Genomic DNA, 18,231 nt, shown 5'->3' on the forward strand with positions numbered 1-18,231 from the left:
AATAACCCGTGAGCTGATAGACGAAAACAGACAACCCGCTGTTAAAAATTATTCAGTGGTCTGAATTGCCAAAACAATCAGAAATACATACAAATTTATTTTCATGGATATTTTACATTAAAATCTGTAAAAGACGGTACTGGTGAAGTGAAAAAGTGCATTGCGGTGGTGCATTAAAAACAAACAAACATTCGAATAACATTTTTGCATTCAAATTATTATTGCAGATCGAATATTCGACCATTAGTGCACATCCCTACTCTTGCCATGGTCTCAGAATCACAAATACATACAGTAGTTGTCATTACAAGTCGACCTTTGAATCTGATTCTTTTGACTTTACTTTGTTGGGAGAATTTTGAGGTCCCCATGTGGAAACAAGCTTATAAATCTGTGTGTGTGCGTTTGTGTGTGTGTTTGTGTGTTGTGGATTAGTTTTTACCTGAAGAGCTGTTACTCTTAACAGATGGGTCTTCTTCATCTTCATGGCTTTGATCTCGCTCTCAGCTTTAATTACTACAATCTTACCGCCTTTATTTGTTGTTGGTTACTCGTTTGTGAATGTGTTTTGCAAGCCAATCAGTCCTTCAGTGAAGTGGATGATCTTAAACAGTCTGCGTTTTATCTTAAAGCATATTTTCAGGCGCTCTGAATTGCGTTCGTGTGATACGGTGGCAGTTTCGGCTTTAACTAAGTAACAGGAATAACAATACCTGAGTCTTGTGGATTAAAGGCTGCCTACCGCTTTGATGTGCAACAGCTTGTATGCTAAATAAACTTTCATGTCCCTCTCAGGCAAAACACCTTGTTCAAGCAAATCGATTCAATTGCTGGCACTTAAGGAAATGTAAATCAGAGCTCATGATCATTCTGTTCTTATGAGGTTTACACAGTGGAATAAAAACTATATAAAAAGTGATCTATGAGAACATGGCATATAGCCAAATTTTAAAAACAATTTATTATATTTTACAAAATAAGAGGTTTTTCTCTGACATTTTTTATTTTCATTTATTTGTTTTATTAAATTGTGAAAATGATCCAAAGAAAGAAACTACACGTTTTATCCAACAGAAGGAGGTTTATTCACTGTTGGAAAAGAGTTCTCATACACAGGATCAAAGGTTTATACATAATTGAAATACATCTATGTTAAAGATCACTTTCTGAATGTTACTTTGAATGAATCAATGGCTTTGGGTTCAGTTGTGTTTGATTGACAACCCTGTGCTTTCTCTCATATTCTTACGTTAGATGGAGTTTGATTGAATGACTGCTGTGAGTTACGCTGTCTCACTTATTCTGTATCATCATTTGAGGACGGCTCTCTGAAATCTGAGAATCTAATCAAATGTTGTTTTCATGTACCGGTCTCAGTCGTTTAGAATTGACGCTTGATATTAGAATCACTGTCAGTGATATAATTGGATGTTATTGGCACCACTAGCATGTTTCAGGACTTTTAATTCAGATCTATTGAGAACTGTAAAGTAAACAGTCAGTCAGTTATAAAATAAGAACAGAGAAACAAAATGAGAATATGAAAAATAAATACAACTTTAAGATTCTGCAACTTATAGAACCTGGAAGTATCGCCCTAGGGCAAACAGATGTATGTCCGTGTACGTTTTGAGGATCGCTTTGAATCTGAGCTCTCCTTCACAAAAATGCAATTATCTCAGCTTTTGACTTAAAATTTTGTGTTTTTGAAGAAACCTATCCATATTTGAACAGGGATAAAAAGAGAACTAATGAAGGTAGGATGAAATTTTTGTTTTTGTTTTTGAAGCAGAGGGTCTGTTCTTTCAATTGATATATTGTATGTTTATATATTTTAAGAAGAACATTTTCTGAAAGACATTAACCATTTGTGAAAATCATGAAAAATGCTGGCGCTGACTGGCAACTTTTTTAAAGGTCACGTTCTTCCTGATCCCATTTTTAGTGGGTAATGGCTCATTCACACGGGGCGAAAGCGTTAAAGGGGCAAAAAGTAGGATTTTAAGTGTTTTATTAATCAAAATCAATGTCTTTATTCATAAATATGTCCTTGTTGGTGTCAAATGACCTCTGCCAGTGATCTGACTTTTCTTTGTAAGCTTAGAATTTCTTCTCTTTACTTACATTGAACGGGTAAGTCCAAGGAGGCATCCATATCGTTCCGCCGTATTGATAAACTATAATAGCAGAGAGGGACAAAAAGCACTTGCCTACCAACGCGTTTCCACAAAGCGTTTTCATTCAGATCACGTGAACCAGCTTTAACGGACAAGGAGATCAGCGATTACATAACGGCTACCGTATTTGCAACACGCATTTGGAAAGGGGAGGAGCTAGAAAGCACAGTTCGTTTGAATGCAAAATACAATTCCACCACTAGGTGGGGGTAGATCCCACTGATTGCCCCTTTAACGCATGACGGAAGGCTTGTCCGAAGCGTGGCCAACGGCCAATCACAGTGGCCGCAGCACATGCTACGGTCTTCCACAAATGTAATTGGCTGGCTCTGCCTAGGTTATTTGCATAAGGCAATCTGATTGGCTGAAGCTCGCATTGCCGCTTAAAAAGTTGAGGAATGTTCAACTTCTGCCGTCAGCAACGGCAGTGACGCGGCGCCGACGGATCCACAATTCAGATCGCCAACGCTTGATGTCACCCATTAAAAGTGAATGGGAAGCGTTAACGCTTACGCCCCGTTTGAACGTACCGTTATGTTGCTGTTAAAGCATAAATAATACCTGCAAAATGCTAAAGCTCATAGTTCACTGCCAAGCGATATTGTTTTTTTTTTACAGAATTCCCCTTTCAAAGCCTACAGCGAATGGTCAGTTTGGACTACAGCCCTCTAGTTCTCGGTTGAATGATGTCAATAAAACAGTTTTTGACTAAACTCCGCCCACAGAAATATGTCAGTCGCCAGCTAAGCTTTAACAGCTCTGCTAAGCTAAGCTGCTGTCGAATCACAACACACTAAACAAACTACACAATCAGAACTCGTTAAGTATTTCTGAAGGAGGGACTTCATAAAACAAGGAAGACATCAGCCCGCTTTTATGACAGTGAAAGCAGCGCTATACAGATAAGTAAATTGTGTGAAAAATATGCGTTTTTTTACACACGTTATATTGCACACCATAAACTCAAAGCTTAAAAAAAAACAAGAAGAACGGGACCTTTAAAAAACATCGGCGGGGAAAGAGTTTAAAGGTTTAAAAAAAAAACACTGACCTACAGTAATGCACTATAGCCACAAGTCTAAAACTACTGTTTCCCTAAACTGTGTGTTTACTTGTGTGTTATTATTATACGTGTGTGTGACCGTTCAAGTGTGCAAAGCCTGAAAGGAGTTCGGTCCTCCCACACTGACAGGCAGCATGCGCACATGCTTGAGATTGTTTATGTGTGTTAGTAAAATAAAGCCAGAAAAGTTTACTCTGTCTCATGACAGATAATTATATAATTTTATATAAAAACTTATGAGACCGCAAAATAACGCCACATTTTGATGATGTTGCGCTGTGTGGAAAAAACTAGATGGACTGTCTGATGACATCTCAGACCCACTTCAGACTATATTCACATCTGCTGTCTGCTTATTGGAGGCCATTCTGTGAAAGTTGACGATGAGTCTAATACGCTATTGCATTCAAGTACGGTTCAAGTATGGTATAGCATACAGTATATCCACTGTTATTAGACATACATTAATTAGATAATTTGATGAGTTTGTATTATTTCAGGTAGTTTGGATAACTGTGTAGCTGAAAACTCTACTGTACATACAATGTAGAAGACCTGCTGTATGCAGATGTTTTTGTTGGTGTTTTTTAGTGTAATGTGCAGTGAAATGGCTGAATATGTTAAGTGTATCTGTAAAAGATTGAGTAAATGTGACAAATGTTTGCTCATGCAAAACTCACAGCAACACAATGCCTTTGGTTATGTGAGTGGTTGCCAGGGCATTATAATGCTGTTGCTAGGGTGTTCTGGGTGGATGCTTGTTTATGGGCTCTACTCAAAAGAGGCACTGCCAAAAACAATGAACTCAGATGGGTTTTTCATAATACACTCCCAAAGATCTCCTCCAACAACATGGCCGTCCTATGGGAAAAGTTCCTCAAGATCTGTCACCTCAGTGTCTGGGAACAATGGCACTTGCAGGTGTTTTTTTAGAGTGGGTTTGATGACTATTTGTCCCAGTTAATGTCAAGTGGATTAATGGCTCTCCTTACACTATTGGTGAAGCGTACAGTGACTCCGCCTCAGTCCTGAAAAAATTCACTCATGTCTGGAGCACAGTTGTTGTGTAAATAAAGTTATATATTTACATTTGATAGCATTTCTAGCAAGAAATTAGTATTGTAGTCTTTCGGAGTCGGTCACAGCCTTAGTTTGCTTCATCATCATCATGACAGTCGACTGTTACATTCATCGCTTCATCAGAGACTGCATAAAACCCCAGTACAAATACTCTCTGAAAATCCCCCTGCATCTGAAATCACATAGTGTGACAGTTTGGTAACCTTATGCTCTGTACAGGCATTGATATACTGCTTCATAATCATACTGCAAATGTACTTCAATGTATCTGCTTTGTTTTTGTCCCAATGTATCTTGTCCCTTGTGTTTATCATTTTGTGCGTGCGTGCATGTGCGTGTGTGATGTTACTGCGCAGAGTGTTTTGTTATGCTGTGAAGTGAAAGTGCCGTGCAGTAATAATGGATGATGATTAACACTGTTTGGTTTATCACTGATTATGAAGAATAAATCTTACAGAGTTGATAATTTTTCTGCTACAGTCTAATGGCTTTCGATGAGTTGTTTTCCTCTTGTTGATTAAATGATTTACAGATGCCTGTAGGGAAGTGATTTTATATTACATTAATAGTATGTACCACGTTATGGGTTCTATGGTAGAAATAACACTTAAAAATGTTTTATATAAAGATAACATAACATACAAAGTTTCTGTTAATCTTGGGTACCTATAGAATAGTATTTCATCCTTCAAATGTTCAAAAAGTCTTTCGTGTTGTAAAAAAGACAGAACAGATTTATAAAAGACAGAACAGCCTTTACGTTTTTTTCCCTGAAAAGGCAGAACTCTTGGAAGCATACAGTGGGAGTAGATAAAGAGTTACAAGTACAGCACAGCTATATGTTCATGTTGTTTACATTATATGCACTCATGTGCCAATTGAAAAAAAACACTTCGAATTAGATTAAGATTAATTTACTGCCTGTGGTTCTGACTACTGAATGGGGTCTTTTAACATGGGGACAGCTCCATCATTCAAATCCAGCAATTGACAAATCCGGCGTTGAACTGGGCCTTGTTTGTAAAGCAGTCTTCTCCGAAATGCAGGTAACAAACATAAACCCGTTCACAATTCTCTTGCTATTTGAGAAAAAACTAACTACATCCACTTTTGTCTTAACTCTTTTTCTGCCATTGGCGAGTTGACTGATCGAGTTAACTCGTCAATTAAGAGAAAACACTTTTTCGTTCAATCTGTAATGCTATTATCCACCAGTTGGCGCTCTTACCCATAAAACGGGATGTATGTAGAGGATACCATCCTGCATATTTTAGCTCCAACCCCAATCAAACACAGCTGAAGCAGCTAATCAAGGTGTTCAGGGTTGCTTGATAATTACAGACAGGTGTGTTGGAGCTGGGTTGGAACTGAAGTCTGCAGGACAGAAGCCCTCCAGGAACAGGGTTGGGCACCCCTGCCTTAGGGCAAACAGTTCAAACTCTGTGTATGTTTGATTATCGCTCTGAATCTGATCTCTATCAAAAATCCTTCACAAACAACGTTTCAATCTGCACGTACTCAAATAAAGTGAATAAAGCCTTGGCAGGGTGGTAAGGTGTTCTTTACTCATAACTGGAATAAACAATGTCCACACGCCAATATCCTTTGAATAATGCCGTTCATTTACTGTAGGATTTGCATGTTAAAGGCACACCGCGGAACTTTTTGGCCACTAGGGGGCACTAGACATGTATTTTTCACGCCTAGCGCCCCTAGAGGCCACTGTCGCAAAGGAAAAGAACTGGCCAACCTTAAAACTAAACTAAAAACTAAACTTTTAAAACGCTAAACGATCAACATTTTGAGGCATCAGGGAGAAACGCAGTCATGTTACAACTTTCTGATGAGGAACTCGTGGCAGAAGCCATTTCTCAATCTGAAGGTTGCAGCCTCCGAATGTCATATTTATAAGCTGCATACATCATCAAGACTGTCTTATTTCAGAATATTAACAATTATAAAGTTGACTATTACACTTAGTTAATTGTAAATTGTTGCAGTATGCTTATGACTTGCGAATGTAATGCTCAGTTTACCTTAATAAACCAGGCTTGATGACGTATGCAGCCTGCATATTTGACCTCCGGAGCCTGCAGCCTTCCAATTGAGAAATGACCAGAAGTATTTCCTTGCCTTTTTCGAAACAAATATTGTTGCATCGTCCCTCTCTCCCTCGCCACCAGGATTTTCCGCAATGGCGCTTGTTTTTCCTCTCTTTTGTGTGAAAATTGTCGCTCCAAATGCAAGTAAACCGATGTGTTTAGGTATGCCGCTTTGTAATACGTCACGCGAGTGACAGCAGAACGCAGCAAATGAGGAAGAGAGAAGAGAGAAACGCTCGGATCTGATTGGTGAATGAATAGGGTTTGGTTTTACACTGTGTGAGTTTGAGCAAGTTTGACTGCTATAGCATCCTGGATTGTAATGTAAATACATAGACAGTAAAAGAAAGATAAATACGTGAACACGTGAATCCAGTATCTGAATACAGGGAACTATATGCAAGATAATTGTCGTCATTTATAAAGAAGATCTCATTTATGTATGAATCAAGATCGTGAGTTTATATAAAAAATTGCCTTAAAGGGGAATTGAACCCAGGTCACCTGTGTCATAGGTCCGTAACACTAACACGGTGCCACAGAGCCACTTAATAAAGTTGCTCTCTACACTCCTTAAGTAGCCTTCAGCAAAATTCACATAAAAAAATTGTGTTGAGGAAGTGGAGGAAGTGACGTATGCCGTAAAGCTTTCGAATTTTGTAGTTTTTTTGTGCTTTGGTTACTACCCTGAAACCCTACGTTTTAAAGTATGAGTAAAAGCGATACAGACCCTGTCAGGCTATGGTGGACATGTCATTCAACCTATTTAAAGTCGATGTACTATCACAGGGTCTTGAAAATGTATTATGAAGGTATCAGACACTCTTCTGCAGGCAGGGGGAGTGTTTCCTACCCTCCACCGCCACTCTCAGAGTGTGCTTGTAGCAGGTAGGAGGCTGCTCAGGTTGCAGCAACAGCACAATTTGTCTAGTTAAAAGTTGTTCTATCACTGAAATAATTTTAGAGACATTATTTAAAGGTAAAAAAACTACATAGTGTTGCTTTAAAAAGATTTAAACTGCAGGATAATATAATGGATACGGCTATGGCTATGTTTATGGCTATGGTAAGAACCATAGATCCTGCCACCCGTGCACACACTAACAAACACCCAAACCACCTTAATTTATATTAACATGTGTTTCCATTTAAAACATAGCACTCTCTAGTGGTGCAATAAAAAATACCTTTTGGCTCCAACACATGGTTTTAATGCTCATGGATTGATGTGACAAAATGAACCCAGAAAATTTTATATTTGACCCAACAATGGGTTAAAACAACCCAATATTTTGGGGTTGAAACAATCCTGCATGGGTTAAATTATAATCTGGGCTCATCCCTTTTTGACCCAATGCTGGGTTGAAAATAACAAATAGATGAAATATAGCGGAATTAAATATGCGCTAATAGCGTGAAGAAATTGAGCCAATTCTTTTTTTATATAAACCAATAACATCAAAGAAATAATACAGGTAACAGAACTGAACATTAAGACATTTATAGTCATAGCATCAATATTATAAAATATACAGAAAAGAAAATGAGAAAATGTACTTTTGATCTTTACATGACCTTCAGAAGATCCAGATAATTTAACTTTTTCTTGAAAATGTGACTTGTGGAGTATTCCTAGATTTTCAGGGGGCATGTTGGGTACCAGGAATATTATGACTTTTTCAATGGTAAAAATATTTAAAGCAAAGATGAGATATGGACCCACACAAAAATGCAAAAAATGAAGACATCTGAAAAATTGTAAATTGCTTTATATTTAAAGGAAAAGTATAGAGATACAGAGCAGGGACATATAAAAAATTCAATTTTTCAATGTTTTATGTAGTTTTATTAATGTTTTAAACTATATAGTTTCAATTTGGTGTAAGATTAACATGCAGGACACTTTGCTTCATAATAAAATGCTCTTAGAGTTAGTTAACTTCCAATTGTATACATATAATGTCCTCGGGAACACAAATGGCAGCAATTCAGTGGAATGGCCCATGAGTATAATATGAATATATTAAAACATATTAATAAATATGAAAACAATTAGATGTTATAGGGAACGTGTTTGTGTTGTACTGTCATTCACAAATAAATTAATGTGAAGTTGAAATTGTTGTACTGGTGTTAAGCTGCACGCTTATTAAAACACAATGTCCACTTGCAGCAAATGAGGTCCTGACACGCAGCTCAGACAAGGCTCATGCACCACTTACGTGTGCGTTGTGAAACATGTAACTTGATATACAAACAAATACTTAGTATGAGTAATATTATAACATGTATCATTATACCTTAGAATATTGATCAGATTGGTCATAAATTAACAGACATATAGTTCAATATTAATATTAATATCGCAACCGTAAACATCTAAACTCTGTGTAAGATTGTGCTTAGCATAGAAGAGATTGCTCTATAAACACATACACAGCTCATCAGTAATAATACACTTATGGGTATTTGACTGACATGTGTTCTTTGTTTTCAGAGAAGACATCAGGACGGCTAATGTCATCGCTGCTGAATCTGTTACCTGCCTCGTCATTGACAGAGAGTGAGTTTATCTCCCATACTGTCTGTGTGTTTGTGGGCTGTGAAATCTGATTAGGCTCTCATCTTTTCCACTTTGGGCACATTAAATTATTGCCGCTCATTTGATTTGACCTCCCATGACTTTCACCGCGGTAACTTTTGCTAGTTTACACCAGTTGCCTCACCAGAAAGAGTCTATGACAGCAGATTGTGTGGAAAATAAAGCGTGTGCTTGTTTCACATAGTAAAGTCTTAACCAGCAGAACTGACAGATCTCCTGTCTTCCCTCCAGACGCTCTGTCTCAAGTGTGCACTAAAATAAGAAATCCCTGGTTTTACCCTCACTACAGGATATACAGAATGAAGCCGGCGTTATGACACTGCTCATTAAATGAATGTTGTTTTTGTGATTTTGTGGGCTGGCTGACCTGTGATCAGTTGGAGATTTGAAAGGCCACGTAGCAATAACAAGATGTGCACATCATCATAGTCAGTTTCTGAATAAATAGTTGCAGCATTGGAAGGATAACAATCTTTATTACACATGCATATTGTGAAAATAAAAGAATAAATATCCAGTGGACTTTCAAAAAACAATCAAACGAAACATTAAAGTTTAACTTCTTTTTCATATGGAAATGAATAGGTTGCTATAGTAACAGGAATTTAATATTCTCCCCTCTAAACCAGTGGTGTGTAAAGTTTTGTATATGTATGGACTGAATTAGATTCTCGTTTTTGTTTTAAGATGACTGGCAGTAGAAGTGAATAGGTTAGGTTTTGTAAGCTTCTAGATGTGACTCTAACAGGTCATTTCACCCATTAATGGAACAATTAGACTCATACTGACACATCATTAAACCTAAAATACACACGGCAACTTTAAAGGCCTCATATTATGCAAAATCCACTTTTACAATGTGTCTGCACATACATACTGTATTTATTGGCACTGTGTGAACACAACAACCCTAAAAATCCACTCTCTCCTTCTTTGTTAAATCCCCTTAAACCAAATCAGTTTCATCAGCTGTTTTGATTCTCTAGTTAATGTGACATCACACTGATAAAGCCCCGCCCACAGCCACTGCCTGACTGCTTAACTTTACACAAAAGCTTTTTTTATGTGTTTCTTAGCGCTAATGCAGCTAAAGATACTATTGTCTCAGACTGTATTCACTTGAATCAAATCTATTTGAACTAAAAGTGCTCACTGTCTGTTGGTAAGGGAGTGAGGAGCTGTGGCTCATTTGCATTTAAGGGTACAGGCACGCTCTCACCCTATTTGCTCCCACCCAAATAGGGGCATTATACACATGCTATAATAAATGACTCATGTGGTATTGAGAGCTGAAACCTGAGCTTAAGTTGCATGTTGTAAAAATGGCCATAATATGTGCCCTTTAAGAAGAAGCTTGTTGGTCCATTAATAGTGTCAATGTCAGTGCATTTGTATTTTAATAGCAGTAATGAAATGTAACTTTTATTGAGGACAGTTCATAAAATAGATTAACACTGAAATCAGCCTTTAAATCTGTGTGTAATAAATCTCATGTTACTAAAGTCATCTGTGACCTCCACTGACAGGACTCCAAACGCCTAATGAATAATGACAACATCAAAGAAAGACATTATGATTTAAAGCTAATATCATCTTAAATAGCAACCCATATAATATTTTTATCCTGCTAGTGTTCACCATTTCAAAAAGCTATAATAAAAATGTGAGCTAATTCTAAGACTTACTTGCAGGTGCAGTAATGGAAACTAATAGTGACTTTGATTTGTGTCTATATCTCTTATCCTGTATCAGGACAGTCATATATTTTGGTGGTTTCAGAAAATACACAGGGATGACATTAAATACACTAAATATTTATTACAGTGTATCTTTATAGCTGGGTCAAGAATTAGGTTTGGAAATCACTTAATTTGCATGCTGTTGATGTTAAAGCAACTACAGCCAATTTAATACCCTATGTACCTGCACCTCTAAAAAAAATCATACAAAAATGTGTAGCAGTGGCTGCCAAACAAAAACCATAAAATTAAAGAACAATTTCTAAACTCTTAATAAAGTCCAAAAGTAATTTTACAAAGTTCTGCAGCTATTATTTTACAGATTTTCCCCAGATTATTATGATCACCTTCAATAAAGTGACCAATAAAAGAAAAGTGATAGAGAAATGATTGTCTGTATTTTACCCATCCACTGCAAGTCATTAACACACACAAACCACAAACAGACACAAATAATGAGCAACCATCACCAAAAAATACTTTGGTCACTTCCTGCCAGCTGTGGGAATTGAAACAACAACCTCTGGGTTACAAACAAGTCTAACTCTCTAACCACTAGGCCACGATGCTTGGACAACATACATCTGTGAATCCCAATCACTTTTATCTCCAGTTTTACCTGTGTCAGCTTTATTTATAAGCTTCTTGATGCCATGTCTTGACATTTTATATGGTATATAAGGCACACTTATTGTGCACTCATACCATGCACTCACAATGAGCTTGCATATATTACCCACAATATAATAATCTCACAGTATGCGAATGGTGTGATGTCTATGTGATCATCGAGTGATCTCACGTTTTTACTGGGTTTTGCACCATTCTGAGATGATTGAGTTTAGTTAGGTTAGGTGATTACATATTCAATCTTAAGTGACCCTATACACTTTATACAATATATTTATTATTAAACAGATATTATTTTACATGTTTGTGTTTTTTCATGTTAAATTGTTAGTATGCACTTGTAATTAAATTACAGATTTAAATTCTTAATTTACACAAATTTGTATGTAACAGAAAAAAGAATGTATAAATAATATAGTATTTTCCTGTATTAAATTATGTGTTATTAATAACATACTTAAAATAACAGTCCAGCTGTTGAGTTTTAATAATACATTTTAAGTAATTTTATTTTGTCGAATTTTGAGTAATTGGTCATAAACATAGAATATTTTTAATAGTGCATGTATTCACAAATTCACCTGTCACATGGTTAAAGCTATACAGATGCCCAAACACAACACACAAGTATTCAGGTCAGATCTATGTAATAACATCATAATAGTTTAAGGTCTAAGGTTTTCTTTCTTAACATGTGTTGCTTTCACAGTATGACAATTGTGAAAAGTGATAATTGTCCTTTACAGCTATATACCTCCTCAGCTGTGGTATTTTCTGTTTTTTATTAACGTTATAAATAATTGTGGGACTTATATCAGACGTGGAGCATTTCATACGTTTAGACTTAAAACCTGAAACACATTTTCAGCTGGCTTCATTTTAGCCACCAAATGAACAAGATAAAACATTTTTACAGTAACGAACATAAAAACAACTATGAATATGATTGATATTCAGTTAGAATTTATTTTGTTTTTATATATAATTATAAGCGGGTTTATCTGAATCCAGAGTGGCCTAAATAAAAGTCATTTGACCAGCAGTGTCAATCATATCTTTAATTTGGCTCAAAGTCTTTAGTATGAAGTTGTAATCTTTATAAAATAAGTCTAATGTTCTCATACTGTTACAGGACTGTGATATGGTAAGTGGACAGTCAGTCTTAATGCTTTTTAATGTGCAACACATACCTTTCTTTTAGTAGTAAAAAAATATATAAAATACTGCAAAGAGAGTACCATGCAGGCTTAATGAAGAGAGTACCGGTAGAGATGAGACTCAAGTGTTGCATTATCAGACTAAAATAAACCCATCTGTGGTGAGGATACTTTTCACCAAAACATTTCACTTTAGTTATTTATTTCCCCTCATGTTGCTTTGAACTTGTTCTTTCCATATACTACACCCCCAAAAAAGAGCTAAATAGTACTAGAAGCTCATAATCAAATGGGAACTATTTTTAAAAGAGCACCTATACAACACATCTGTAGAACTATAAGTGGTACTAAAGCATGACTACAGTATAACACCACTTATGGTTAAACATAGCAAAATATGGGAAAAATACAGATCATGATTCTGAATGCCAACTACAAAATAACATAATTTGCTAAAGGTTCTGACAAATGTTTTGCAGCAATGTCTTTAAAACATTTTTTAATTGGTTAAAATCGTTTTTTAAATAAATTTAAAAGATTCAACTATTCACTAATAAATATATGTTTTATTACTGGGTGAAAGAAGGTGTTTGCCCTCGATCGTGGACATTAGTGTTTATATGTAAATTGTAAACTATTATCCCAGTACTTCTGTGATCATTTAAATATTTTAAATACTGTATATAATGCAGAAAGAAATAATAATGATACTGTGTGGTTGAAAAGAGCTGTTTGAAACTTATACATCAGGTTTTCCAAACTTTTTCAATGCAGGACCCAACTAGACAGGTGTATAATCTATCTCATGAGTAGTTTTTATTTTCCTTTCATTTTCCTTAAATTTTACTCAAAAGTAAAATAAGATTTTAAATGCGATTCCTTAGTTGTTAATTTTAACACAGATTGCAAATAAAGTAAAGCAAATAAGTTGTATTTACACTATACAGCTAAGACAGCCGCGACCAGAATTAATGCACCGCTTTCGCATCCGTAAAAGCAAAAACAACGAACACATCAATGCAAGCTTCATCCGCGCCGCTTGTGCATTGAAAGCGAATGCACAAAAAAATAAAGCTTTATCCGCATTTGAAATGCGGTGTTTATGGAGTGAACATAGTAACATTTGTCTTTGCAACCCACTATTGAAAAATCCTCCTTTACATGATAATGGTTATCTCTGACTCGGCGACAGCGCCTACACATATTTCAATGTTCCGGTTTGATTTCTGTCAATGGTTTAATACACAGACAAATAATTTAAATTTAGGAATGAGATTATGTGTGTGTTTGAATCGATATTGTGATCTTTTTTTGATTAATTGTAGTCTACACAGGTGCTAGGTTCTGCTTAGGTGATGTTTAGCACTAAAACAATTCTCCTATATGATTACGAGCCAGTGAACCACTTTTAGTGCTATTTAGCACCATTTTTAGAATGTAAATGTGAATTAGGAAACACGTTGTTAAACAAGTACAATACATTTATCATAAAGTCCATAAAGTTCATCAAACTGTGAACTTCAATTGTTGTCGTGTGTGTGATTATAAAAATTTGTTGTTTTTCACAACAATAAGCATGCTTATTTCTATCGATCCTTTCTGAATTGTTATAAGATTTGTATTTATTGTTTGCTGTGCTTTCTAGACAAAAATTAGTTTTTGTTTGAAATATTTATTATGTTAAAGAGAGGTTCTTCAATGTTATTCAATTGACCAATTTAAGTAAAAGAAAATGTGTACAGATAAAAATATATTTTAATTCTTGCAGCTCCTTCAAACACTTGATTGGAGGTCTGGATGACGTCTCAAACAAAGGCTATGATGATGCTGGAGCCAAACTAAAGTAAGTCTAAGTTGACACTATCTAAGTGCAAATGTACAGTTTTGCAAATAATGAAAGGATTCATCCATTTGTTAGCTTGTGTTACTGGTCAAATGTTCAAGAGACCATCAATTTAGCTTTCTTTTATAAGGCCACGACGACCTTTTGGTAACGTTACTAAAACATTTAATCAACGTTTAATGATTTATTACCTCTAATATAAGACTTTGTAAAGCTTTTTTTTTAGTTTGACAATTTTTTTTTTCTTGACTTTTATTCACATGTATAGCACCACAGATCTTTCATCTATTTCAGTAGGCCTACCTACATCACGCCTACTGACTTGTTTGTAGTCTTCATTAAGTGAAGTAAATCAGTAGGTTTGTTTCTAACATGTGATGCATCATATTGTCTAAGATGATCTGTAGATGTTTTGTGTGAATATGGCGCCCTAAAGGAAGTGGACTGTTTGTAACACCTTTATATCTGACAAAACGTGTGTGGCATGTACAGGTGCAGTGAGTGATGTAATAGCGCCCTCTTGTGGCCATGTCTGCATACACAGTGTGTGTTTATACAGTTTTCTAAGGTAGCATGCTGACTTTACAGTGACTTTTACTGTATATACATGGTGAGATAGGATTTGATTGAAATTATATATTTGAGGCATTATAATTGATTGTAACTGATAAGGACTTGAGAAATCAGTGAATCAGTAAGGGTCCGTTTATTAGATGTTTACCCATAATGCACGTTGTCTGTGCAAAACACAATACAGTGCACTGCACACTATAATCACATGCAAGAGACCGGTGTCAATTTGAAGAAGTGGTTTCAATATGCATAAAATTATATAGCTGCATATTGTTGATGAGCTCTAGCTGTAAATAGAAGCTGTAATAAATGCGTACGTAATAAAGAGAGTGCCTGCTAAAAGCCTAGAGATGAGACTCAAGTGTTGCATTATCAGACTAAAATAAGCCGTCTGTAGTCAGGACACTTTTCACCGTTTCAAATTAAAGGAATAGTTCACTGAAACATTTCAATGTAGTCATTTATTCACCCTCATGTTACTTAAAAGCCGTTCATTTCCATTTAGTAAACGTAAATGAGGACTCACGCATGTCAAACAAGCAACATAAAATTATAGTCCATAAAGTTCATTAAACTGTTCTTCAGTGCCATTGTTTTGTCTCAAGACGCACACCAGTATTGTTTTTTGTAATATATGTTTGTAAAATCTACTTTAATGTCCAAATATAACTAAGGCCTAATCCTGGATTTATCTAACCCCTTTTCAGGACATTGTCCGCAAAATGACAAAAAATAATCTGTCAATTTTTATTTAAATAATGATTAATTCGTTTTCATGATATATGTTATATAGAAATATGTTAATTTATATACTAATATTATTATACTAATATATTATTTAAAAATGCTTTATTAATACAAACTCATTTTATTTAATAAAGACACCACTGTATTCTGTATTAAATGAGGCTCTGTAAACTTGCACTTAAAGGACAAGTTCGGTATTTTACACTTAAAGCCCTGTTTTCAGATTGTTTATGGTGAAATAGAACGGTTTTGACTGAAATTTCGACATAATGCGGCTGTTTGTGTTTCACCTCACACCTCTACAATGGGTTTAAAGGAATAGTCTACTTATTTTCAATATTAAAATATGTTATTACCTTAACTAAGAAGAGTTGATACATCCCTCTATCATCTTAGTGCGTGCACGTAAGCGCTGGGGCGCGCTGCGACACTTCGATAGCATTTAGCTTAGCCCCATTCATTCAATCGTACCACTCAGAGATAAAGTTAGAAGTGACCAAACACATCAACGTTTTTCCTATTTAAGACGAGTAGTTATACGAGCAAGTTTGTTGGTACAAAATAAAACGTAGTGCTTTTCTAAGCTGATTCAAAAGAGGAACTATATTGTATGGCGGAACAGCACTTTTGGGAGTACTTCGACTCGCCTGAAAAATCCGCTCCCCTTCTCACTCTCATAATGGGAGAGGGAGGGTGTTACTGCGTCGAGTTTTATTTTGTACCACCAAACTTGCTTGTATAACTACTCGTCTTAAATAGGAAAAACATTGATGTGTTTGGTCACTTCTAACTTTGTCTCTGAGTGGTACCATTGAATGAATGGGGCTAAGCTAAATGCTATCGAAGTGTTGCAGCGCGCTCCAACACTTACGTGCACGCACTAAGATGATAGAGGGATGTATCAACTCTTCTTATTTAAGGTAATAACATATTTTAATATTGAAAATGAGTAGACTATTCCTTTAATGGTGCACTGGAACAATCCTTTCTAAAATGCATTAAACTTTCGTTTACAAAACGTGAAACTCACCGAGTGGTCAGGGGTGTTCACTGATATGCTCACACAAAAATCGCTGCAAAAGATGCTTTCCAACAGCTGTTTTAGCATTCGTTGTTAACTTGTGGACCTATTTTTCCAAACGCCTCACACCCGTACATTCTTCCGCTTAGAGTTTGAATAATAGACACTCCAGCCCAGGTGGTGGTGCTAATCCGCCACTGCCAATTGCAAGAATAGAAACAAAGTTCCCGGCGCGGAGTAATACCGTACATCACAGCACAACTAATACAAGTCAATGGAGTTGGTAAAAACTACGATAAAACCTGTTGGAATGCGTCTTTTGCTACGATTTTTGTGTGAGCATACCAGTGAACACCCCTGACCACTCGGTGAGTTTCACGTCTTTGTAAACGAAAGTTTAATGCATTTTAGGAAGGATTGTTCCAGTGCACCATTAAACCCATTGTAAAGGTGGTAGGTGAAACACAAACCCCCAAAAATTCACGGGGAAGCCGCATATGTCGAAATTTCAGTCAAAAACATTCTATTTTATCATAAACAATCTGAAAACAGAGCTTTAAGTGTAAAATTCCGAACTTGTCCTTTAACAAGCCTAAACAATGTTCTTCAAATTATTTTCATTTAAAAAAAAATATATTTATGTTTAGTATAAGTTGTCTTAAAGTTCCCATAACACATGCTGTTTCTGCATATCTAATGTTAACCTTTCCCCACCAGCGTTTAAAAAAAAATGTTGCCAGCCAGCGGCAGCAATTTTCATGATTTTCACAAACGTTTAATGCCTTCCAGAAAATGTTCTTCTTAAAATAAACAAACAATATATCAAATGAAAGAACAAAAAAAAGTTTCACTCCACCTTCATTAGTTCTCTTTTTATCACCTCTCAAATATGGGTAGGTTTCTTCAAAAACACAAATTTTTGAGCAAAAAGCTGAGATAATTCCATTTTTGTGAAGGACTTTTGATAGAGATCAGATGCGAGCGATCTTTAAAACATACACAGAGTTCTTTCTCTTTCATGTGAGGCGTGATATATGCACTTTATATGCACTTACGCGCCGATTTCCAACATAACACAGAAGTCTTACTTACGGCATGCAGCTCATGATTCAATTCAATTCAATTTTATTTATATAGCGCTTTTCACAATTATTAATTGTTTCAAAGCAGCTTTACATTAATAGATGTAGGAAAAGCATAGAATAATAATGTAACGTATACAGTAAAGTAGTAAGTTAAGCCAAAGGTGGCGGACTCTCCAGGGGATGAAAAAAACCCCTAGGAGAAAAACCCTCCTGGCTAGTCCAGGGGGAAAACTCCTAGGGGAAAAACTGTTGAGAGAGATACATATTTATATATATAAATACTATCGTGATATGTTAACGGGTAAGCGAATTAAACTGGTTCCGCGGCCGCCGGAGGTGACTGGTCAGGTATTGGCTGGGCAATGATCCGTTTGGGACTTTTCAACGAAATCCAGCGTTAAACAAACACACA

The 18,231-nt window shown here is 35.9% G+C and overlaps 1 protein-coding gene across 2 annotated transcripts in view; it reads left to right on the plus strand.

Moving 5' to 3' along the window:
* The window catches only part of LOC135720565 (cGMP-dependent protein kinase 1), a 186,782-nt gene that overhangs the window by 141,795 nt on the left and 26,756 nt on the right, over window positions 1–18,231 (plus strand). For both annotated transcript variants that reach the window (XM_065242768.1, XM_065242767.1), the window contains exons 8-9: window positions 8,920–8,985; window positions 14,319–14,393. In XM_065242768.1, the coding sequence (XP_065098840.1) occupies window positions 8,920–8,985; window positions 14,319–14,393 (141 nt within the window). The remainder of the gene's footprint in view (window positions 1–8,919; window positions 8,986–14,318; window positions 14,394–18,231) is intronic.

Source organism: Paramisgurnus dabryanus, chromosome 1 (genome assembly GCF_030506205.2).
Source record: "Paramisgurnus dabryanus chromosome 1, PD_genome_1.1, whole genome shotgun sequence".
NCBI classification, from domain to species: Eukaryota; Metazoa; Chordata; class Actinopteri; order Cypriniformes; family Cobitidae; genus Paramisgurnus; species Paramisgurnus dabryanus.